The following is a 9824-nucleotide window of genomic DNA, read 5'->3' on the forward strand; positions in this document are numbered from 1 at the left end:
CAAGTTCTCTTGTCATGGTTTCTTATGTAATCTATTGGTCATGCTGAGGAAGAAGGACAAGTATTATACATGATAACCCTAAATTATAATAACATAATATACTATCCTATATAATAAAAGGGTAATATGCAAATCGACTGGTGGAATGACCAGTCACTATGACACGTACTGACCACGAGGGGGCAGATGCTCAATGCAGGGCCTCTTGGTCCCTTTCCCAGGCCAACAGGCTCCGATCGCCCAATGGTGAATGGGGAACCGAGGGTGGGTGGCGGCGGGGCACAGGGCTGGCTGCCAGCAGCCAGGGAAGATGGCTCTGATCGCATGAGGGGGCAGACGCTCAAGGCAGGGCCTCTTGGTCCCTTTCCCCGGCCAACAGGTTCCAATCACCCAATGGTGAATGGGGAACCGAGGGTGGGTGGCGGCGGGGCACGGGGCTGACTGCCAGCAGCCAGGGAAGATGGCTCTGATCGCAGGCCAGACCTAGGGACCGTATCTATACACGAATTTCATGTGCCGGGCTTCTGGTTTTATATAGTAGAATGTAAGGTAGAGTAATTACAAAATATAGGTACTTTTTGAAGTCTTAAATTCTTCATTTTAGAAAGTATTATTAAAATTCAAATTTATTGCTCTGTTCACTACTTTTGCTTTCTTGTTGAATTAAAATTCTATCTTATGGTGTTCACCAAGTCATCCTATTAAATTTAGTAAGTTTATTATTTTATTCACCTTTCCCTTTATTTCCTTCACATTGTATTTTTCCAAAATAATGAAATTTTTAAACATACAGAAAAGTTGAAACAATCTAAAGTGAGCACTCATATTCTCATAACCTGTTTCTCAAGTTAACCTTTTACTCTATGTGCTCTGTCATTTATCTATCAATCCATATTATTTCTTGATTCAAATAAGTTACAGACCTAAGTATACCTCCTAAACATTTCAGAATGAGCATCATTAACTAGAGTTCAGTGTTTGTTTAGGATATTTTTTATTTTTGAGATAAAATTATATGCAATGAAATGGACAACTTATGTGTACGATTTTATGACTTTTCACTAATACACAAATCTGTGTAACCTAAATCTCTCTTAAAATCTAGAGCATTATCCTTGTCACAGAAAGTTCCCTCATGCTCCTTCCCAGTGAATCCTCATCACTACCCCACCCCAGAATTTCTGATTATTTTTCTGCCGTAGATTGACTGCACCTCTTCTAGAAATTCAAATAAATGAATTACTATGTACCCTTGTATAAACTATGTTTTTTAGATTCATACTAGACGCCTGGTGCACAAAATTCGTGCACAGGTAGGGTCCCTAGGCCCGGCTGGTGATCAGGGCCAATCGGGGCCTTCCAGCTGTTGGCCGGGGCCTTCCTTTGTTCTGCACCACCTCCTGGTGGTCAGCGCACATCATAGTGAGCTATCAAACGCCTGGTCGAACTCCTGAGGGGACACTTTGCTTATTAACCTTTTATTTATATAGATTGTTTCATGTATCAATAGTTTATTCCTTCTTAATGCTAGTAGTATTGTATGAGATAGACATTTTTAAAATATGAATTTACAGTTGTATCACCTGCTGGTTTTCTTTTTCTGTAAGATGGCTTTGGCATCTTTGTCAAAAATTAAATGGGCATAAATGTGGATTTATTTCTGGGCTTTCTGTCCAGTGCCTACTAATATTATAAATTAAGCATTTTTTTTCCCCTCACACTAATTTCCAGTTGTAGCCCCACTTGTTGAAAGAGTTTTGCTTCCCCTTTGGATTGCTTTGCTGCCTTTATCAAAAATAAAATGATCATGTAACTGTGGTTTTATCTCTGAGCTTTCTATTTAATTTTGTTGATAAGTTGGTCAGTCTTTATGTCAGTACCATATGGTCTTAATTTAGCAAGTCTTTAAGTCTTGAGTATAAGTTCTCCAATTTTGTTCTTTGTCAAGATGTGTTCTATATTCTTATATTTCTACCTAAGTGATAGAATCCGCTTGTCTCTTTCTACAGTTAACCTGCTGCAATTTTATTAGGATTATATTGAATCTACAGAGTAATTTGGGAAACTTCCCATCACTTAACATGGCATATTTTACTATTTGTTTAAATTTTTTTCAGTTTCTCTGCAATGTATTATGGTTTTCAATGTCTCATTAAATTTTTAATGGATTTTAAAACTGTATAATTCCCTATTTTTCTTCCTATAGGCTCTGGATCAGTATCATTGTATGAGGTAGAAAGATGTCAACAACTATCAGCTACAAGTAAGACCATGTTTCATTTTTGAAATACAGCATAATCGTGAGCATATTAAAACCTGTCCTTCCACATATCAACAAATTCATTTCTATTAAATATTGAGAGCAGATGTCCATGAGGGCAAAAACATATCTATATTTCTCTTTTATTCCTCTACCTCATCCTAACTAGCATAAAATGAAACCCAGAAAAGAAATTCTCAGTTAATGAGGGAACATGTCACATCTTGTTCAAATTGAGCATCAAAATAAAACATACTAGTGATGGAATAGAACTTACTGAATAAAGTAGAATCCACTAGCTCATGTGGAGAGTTAATAAAAGAACAAAAACAAATGAAGTTGAATGGAAAACTCTTTAAACTTTTTTCCCCATTTATTTTTAGAGACTGGGAGGGAAGGATGGAGGGGGGAGAAAGAGAGAGAGAAACATCTATGTGAGAGAGACACATCAATTCGTTGCCTCCCATAGGAACCCTGGCCAGGGCCAGGGATCGAACCTACCAGGTATGTGCCCTTGACCGGGAATTGAACCCAGTACACGTCGGTGCAAGGGATGACACTCTCACCACTGAGTAGCACCAGCCAGGACTGGAAGCTCTTATTAAAAATAGAATGGCAACTAATGACTGTAAAAGGAATGATGAAGCTAGGAAAAAAGACAACACCATTTTGCAACCATGATAGTAATTGATTTATTTGTGAATCGCCAGTATGTCCTAAACTAGTGGAATCTTTAATGTTTAATAAGATTGGGATATTTATGTTTTCCCCAATTACTTTCTTATTAATTAAAAAGGGGAAAAATAAATTTATAGTCAAGAAATCTGATGAACACCACCTTAACCAACAATTAAATCCCCAGGAAAGAAAACACTGATATCGTATGCCTCTTAATGTGATACATTGAGGAGGAAGGTCACAGTATTATTTATATAGTAATATTCCTGCCAGAAATGCATATTTTGTATCTGATCATGAGAAAAGCCAGGCACAACCAAATAAATGGCCTCTTCTCAAATACATCAGTGTCATGAAAGACAGAGTAAAGCTGAGGAACCATTCTTCACCAAAGTGGTTCAAAGAGATTTGAAAAGTAAATGAAGTGGATGGCTCATGATTGGATTCTCAACCCAGAAATAAAATGCTGAATAAGAATATTATGAGAGGACTGTTGAAGAAATTTGAATAAAGTCTGTTAGATTATGTAAATGAAGTCTTGTTTTTGTGAAATACACACTGAAATATTTACGGTTAAAGGGGTGTGATGTCTGGAAATTATTCTCTAAGGATTCTCATATATACACAATTATAAATGAATTACGTATCTGTAAGGTATGGGGTGTCCCCAAAAAATGTATACACACAGTATCAACTGTTAGAATGTGCATACATTTTTGGGGGGACACCCTGTATATGTGGAGAGAGAGAGACAGAGATAAAGACAGATGGAGATGATGATAAATGTGGAAAAATCTTATCAAGGTTGACAGTACAATTTAAATGGATTTTTTAGAATATATTTTCAAGGAGATTCATGTCATGAATATACTTGTTATTCTTATAGATTATTCTACCTTAATCTAAAATTTCTTTATAGTACTTACAGATCATCAATATTTGGAGAACACCCCACTATGTGCTATTTTGAAACAAAAAGCTCCCCAACGATATCGTATCCGAGCAAAATTGAGATCGTATAAGCCCAGAAAACTCTTTCAGTCTATTAAACTTTATTGTCCTAACTGTCAGTCAATGTAAGTATCTTCCATAATAACACAAGTTTCATTTCATAATACTTATGTATATATGTTTTCATATATGTCAGTTTAAGTCCTGGAAATGAGTAAATTGTGATTTTCTGCATTATATTTAGATAGAATGCTAACATTTTTAAGAGAAAATACTAAATTCTTAGAAAGTAAATCCTTCTGATATTTCTTAGTAATAACAAATAAAAGTAGGGGCTATTTTTAGATGTGAAATTCAACTTAGTAGCTCTGTCAAATGCAGACAAATAATAAACTATGAAAATATTTGGGGAGACTTACTCATTTGTCACAAAAAATATTCTTAAAAATAAACCATTAACTACTATAATTTTTTTATTTAAATTAAATTTATTGGGATGACATTGTTATTAAAATTAATGATTCTTTACATAGAAAATGCTAAAGACTCCACCAAATAACTATTAGAAACAATACACAAATACAGTAAAGTTGCAGGATTCAAAGTCAATGTACAAAAATCCACTGCATTCCTATATACTAACAATGAAATTTCAGAAAAATAAATGGAAAAAACAATTCTTTTGCATTTGCAACAAAAATATAAAATACCTAGGAATAAACTTAACAAAGAACATGAAAGACCTATATACTGAAAACTACAAAGCATTATTAAAAGAGATTGAAAAAGACACAATGAATTAAAAAGATATTCTATGTTCATGGATTACAAGAATCAACATAGTTAAAATGCCCTTATTATCCAAAATAACATACAGATTTAATGTAATCCTGTCAAAATCCCAGTGACATTTTTTAAAGAAATAGAAAAAATAATCATCACGTTTGTATAGAATTACAAAAGATCCCAAATAGTCAAAGCAACTAAAATTCTTAAATAGAAAAGACTTCTGGTTAGTTGAAAATTTTAACTGACATAGAAAGCCTTGTTGGAAATATTTCTCTCCTGTTTAATAACTACAACATAGTAAATGCAACTTAAATTATTGTTAGTAATTGAAAATTTCTCAGTATCTTAAAGTCTTCATTCTAAACATCAATTATTATAATACTAGGGGCCCAGTACATGAATTCATGCACTTGAAAGGAACTGTGGCCCTCGAGGCTGCGGTGGGCACAGTTGCAGGTCTCTGCTCATCCTCCACGCCCCCGCCTGGCACCTCCCGCCACAGGTCCCATCTGCCGGCAGCTCCTTTCCCGCTGCTCCCACACACTGATGGCGCCAGCCCCGCTCGCATCTGCTGATGGCATAGCGGGTGTGAGTGGGGCCGGTGATGTCAGCAGGTGCGAGCAGTGGCTGCTGCCCCAATTGCCCCTCAGGAGCAGAGAAAGGTGGAGAAGCCCTCAGGGGCAATTGGGGCCAGTAGCCACCGCTCCTACCCGCTGACGATGCTGAGCGATCGAGACCAGCGCCGTGTGCCAGCAGCGGGGTGCAAGCGCTGGGCAGGATATCAGTGCGTGGGAGCAAAGAATTTTCAGTAACCACCGTAGGCTCACCCTGATGACAACGACCAGTGCCCTGCCTTGGTCTGGTGCCCCCACTCACCTGCTCCATCATCCCGCCACGGTCAATGTCCACCATGTTCCGTGCGCACCCTCTGGTGGTCAGCGCACGTCATAGCGACTGGCTGTTTGGTTGTTCCGCTGTTCGGTCTGTTTGCATATTAGGTTTTTATATAGATAGATAGATAAACATATAAATGTATAAGACATTAGAATGAATGTGTACTTACTAGCTCAGGGGTGGGCAAACTTTTTGACTCAAGGGCCACAATGGGTTCTTAAACTGGACGGGAGGGCCGGAACAAAAGCATGGATGGAGTGTTTGTGTGAACTAATATAAATTCAAAGTAAACATCATTACATAAAAGGGTACGGTCTTTTTTTTTTTTTTTTTTAGTTTTATTCATTTCAAACGGGCCGGATCCAGCCCGCGGGCCGTAGTTTGCCCACGGCTGTCTAGCTTATTAGCTCAACAATTTTCCCTCTAAATATATGATGTATAAACTATATACGCATCTCAATTATATTTGTGTGCATATATATTGTTTGTGTTTGTGCCTCCGTGTACACTGATATATGTATAGTCTCCTCTAAAATCTAAGTGTAATACTGTTTGTAGAGATTTTTGATCATCATGTCTTCTTAACTGAAAAGGGGGACTGTCTTCTGCCCATTTGAATTTTAAATGATAGTTGGAATTAAAGTATCAGACAGATTTTAGATAGTTCTTGAAGCATTATCAAATGATAGTTTGTCAAATTCTGTAATATCACTTAACTTTGTGAAACAAAACCACCCTTTGTGATCATTTTTTACACAAATAAGGAAATTGCCTCACAAAGGTTAAGAGGTGTTACCTAAAGTTACACAGCTGGTTGATTCCAGATCATGCCATTTCTACTCAAGCATACTTTACCATGTGACTTTTCAAAACTATTACTCTAGATTAAAAGGAATCAAAACAAATACTGGTTTGTGAAGTAGATGCCCTATGACAGTGAGATTTCTTAGGTGGTAAGTGGGTTGAAGACAAGGAGGGGACTGCTGCATTTTCTTATCCCACTGGGAAGTTAAGCATTCCTTACAAAGGAGAACAAATTGGTACTAGAAATAATTATAATTAAAAACTTGGATATCACAAAACCAGGCAAGGAAGTTGCTGGTGGTTAATGTAATTATTATTTTTTTAAAAATATATTTTATTGATTTTTTTACAGAGAGGAAGGGAGAGGGAGAGGGATAGAGAGTTAGAAACATCGATGAGAGAGAAACATCGATTCAGCTGCCTCCTGCACGCCCCCCACTGGGGATGTGCCCGCAACCCAGGTACATGCCCTTGACCGGAATCGAACCTGGGACCCTTCAGTCCACAGGCCGACGCTCTATCCACTGAGCCAAACCAGCTAGGTCAATGTAATTATTGATAAGGAGCTACTTAGCCATGAAATACAAATATCTTTCTATTGAATAACAGTCTTTAATCAGAAAAGTGAATTATCTCCATATTTTAAAATAAGCTGGTTCTTCAGCACATAAACAATTTTTTGATTGGATAATTTGGAAAATTTGAGTTTACAAGCTTATGCCAATTGTTTTGTGTTTTTTTATTGTTGATTATTTTAGGCAGGAAGTTCTGCACGAAGGTGATTTGAATCGAATTTTGCAAGAGAACGCAACTAAAACTCCCAATACTAAATTACAAAATACTTCATTATATGATTCCAAAGTCTGGTCCACTAAAGATCAGGGAGAACGACAAGTAGCTGTTCATTTTGTGAAAAATAATGGTATTCTCCCACTTTCAAATGACTGTCTAATTTTGATAGAAGGTAAGATATTTAAGTTATTGTTTTATTAGGTTATAGCTTTCTTATGTCTTTCTCTCATTATTATTAAACTTATTTTAGGGGCAACCTAGGACAGTGATGGCGATCCTGTGACGCGTGTCAGAGGTGACACGCGAACTCATTTTTTTGGTTGATTTTTCTTTGTTAAATGGCATTTAAATATATAAAATAAATATCCAAAATATAAGTCTTTGTTTTACTATGGTTGCAAATATCAAAATTTCTATATGTGACACGGCACCAGAGTTAAGTTAGGGTTTTTCAAAATGCTGACACGCCGAGCTCAAAAGGTTCGCCATCACTGACCTAGGATATATTAAGTCAAAATATTGTTAATTTAAATTTCATAAAATGGAATATATTATCAACAACTAGATTCAAATATATACATACACACATATATATATTTATCTGAATGACATTTTGAAATTATACATTAAATTCAGGTGTTTGCATTTGTTCATTTTGTTGGATTTTTGCATGTAATTTTAATCAGATCTAAGCTGATTATCAAGCTGAGTAATAATTAAGATGTACAGTTGCTGTTATCTTGGCCTCTGGATGTCACTATCGCTTCATAAAAGTAGAATGAAATAGATATCATCTATTGATATCTAACCAGAGAAGGGAGCCTTGAGACAAGTAAAGATAACTTGACATGTTTTTAAAAAATTAAAATTTGAGTCTTATTTATTTTTGCATTGCTTTTCCACTTTTGTCTTATTTTTATCTAATATATCTACCACAGATTTTTTTCCCATGCTAAATTTAGTTTCATTATTTTCCTTGAGACTTTTTTCTTAAGAATACTCCATAATAAAAGGAAAACATCATATTTAATTTTGCATTATAGAAATCTGTAGTTGCATTTTATAAATGAATGCTCTTTATTACAATGGGTTATGATCATTGTTATTACTGACATTTTTTTATTTATTTTGGAGCAATACATAACCCTTTTAGAAAATAGGTATATCTAGAATACACATTTTATCATTTTCATGAGCATCTTGTTTTAATACATTTATCGTGTATCAGAAACTATTTTAATTTCTGTGCAATAATTAAATCATTACGACAATCCTATACATTTGGTACTTTTATAAGCTGTTTTGATGCATGAGAAAACTGAACTGCGGAGAAGTTAAATGTCTTTCCCAGTGTAGGTGGTAAGTGGTGGAACTGAATTGTTTTCCGTTTTTTGACATAGTAACTCTGTGATGAACTTTGGATAAAGTATAATTATGAGGGCACAGTAATTAAGCAAATGTTGCCCAGTTCCTTTGTAGTAAAGTTATCCTAGTTGCATATGCTTTAGCAGCATAGGCCATTATCTGCTCCCCTACCCTCGTGATCATATACTAGCACTTTAAAGAATTTGGCTACTTTGATGAGTGAAATGTGGTATCTTAATTCCATTAGCAATATTTTAATCTGTACCAGGAGATAGATTTCAAAACAAAAGCACACAGACACATGCATGCAAAACAATGGAGTCAGAGTATTTGTAGGCTATAAAAATAAAAGAAAGCTGTGGTCCTAGGAGGTTTATAGGAACTGTCCTTAAGGCCAAAGAGAGGGTGTCCTGTTTGCCTCAGGGCCCTCCTGTGTGGCACTGCCTAGAACTGTCCTTAAGGCCAAAGAGAGGGTGTTCTGTGTGCCTCAGGGCCTTCCTGTTTGCCTCAGGGCCCTCCTGTGTGGCACTGCCTCCCACAGAATTCTGTGCTGGCTTTGAAGATCCAAGGGAGCTTGAATTACAAAGTCCCTTTAGCTCCTAGTCCTATCTTTCCCACCTAACCACAAACCTTCAGGCTCCTCTCCCAAAATTCCCACCCCACTCTCCAGCCATCCTGAACTGGTGGCAATTCCTAAACCCTGCATCTTACTCTGCCTTTTTGCCATTCCATTGCTCTTCTGGGAATTTGTGCTCTAGTACATCTTCAGAAGTAAATTCAATAATCCCCTTTGTTTTGACAGCAGTTCTCAACCTGTGGGTCGTGACCCCTTTGAACATCCTGCATCTCAGATATTTACATTACAATTCATAACAGTAGCAAAATTACAGTTATGAAGTATCAATGAAAATAATTTTATGGTTGGGGGTCACCACAACATGAGGAACTGTATTAAAGGGTCGCGGCATTAAGAAGGTTGAGAACCACTGGTTTAGCAATTCATGTGGAATCTAATCTAATAAAAGACAAACATGCAAGTTGACCATACCTTCGCTATGCCTTAAGCCACGCCCACCAGCCAATCAGAGCAACTATATGCAAATTAACCCATCCAAGATGGCGGCCGGCAGCCATGGAGCTGGAGCAAGCAGGAGGCTTGGTTGCTCCAGTGATGGAGGAAGCCAAGCTTCCCGCCTGCCGCGGCCAACTCTGAGCTCCACTGAGGGCAACAAAGTTTCAATTATAGAAGGTAAATAAATCCCAGAATAAAAAAAAAAAAAGGAGAGGCAGA

The 9824-nt window shown here is 36.8% G+C and overlaps 1 protein-coding gene across 3 annotated transcripts in view; it reads left to right on the forward strand.

Annotated features, from left to right (window-relative positions):
• The window catches only part of POT1 (protection of telomeres 1), a 75143-nt gene that overhangs the window by 45302 nt on the left and 20017 nt on the right, over positions 1–9824 (forward strand). For all 3 annotated transcript variants that reach the window (XM_005869583.2, XM_014542358.1, XM_014542359.1), the window contains 3 exons: positions 2207–2263; positions 3858–4014; positions 7135–7340. In XM_005869583.2, the coding sequence (XP_005869645.1) occupies positions 2207–2263; positions 3858–4014; positions 7135–7340 (420 nt within the window). The remainder of the gene's footprint in view (positions 1–2206; positions 2264–3857; positions 4015–7134; positions 7341–9824) is intronic.

The sequence above is a fragment of the Myotis brandtii genome, unplaced genomic scaffold (assembly GCF_000412655.1).
Source record: "Myotis brandtii unplaced genomic scaffold, ASM41265v1 scaffold3, whole genome shotgun sequence".
NCBI lineage: Eukaryota > Metazoa > Chordata > Mammalia > Chiroptera > Vespertilionidae > Myotis > Myotis brandtii.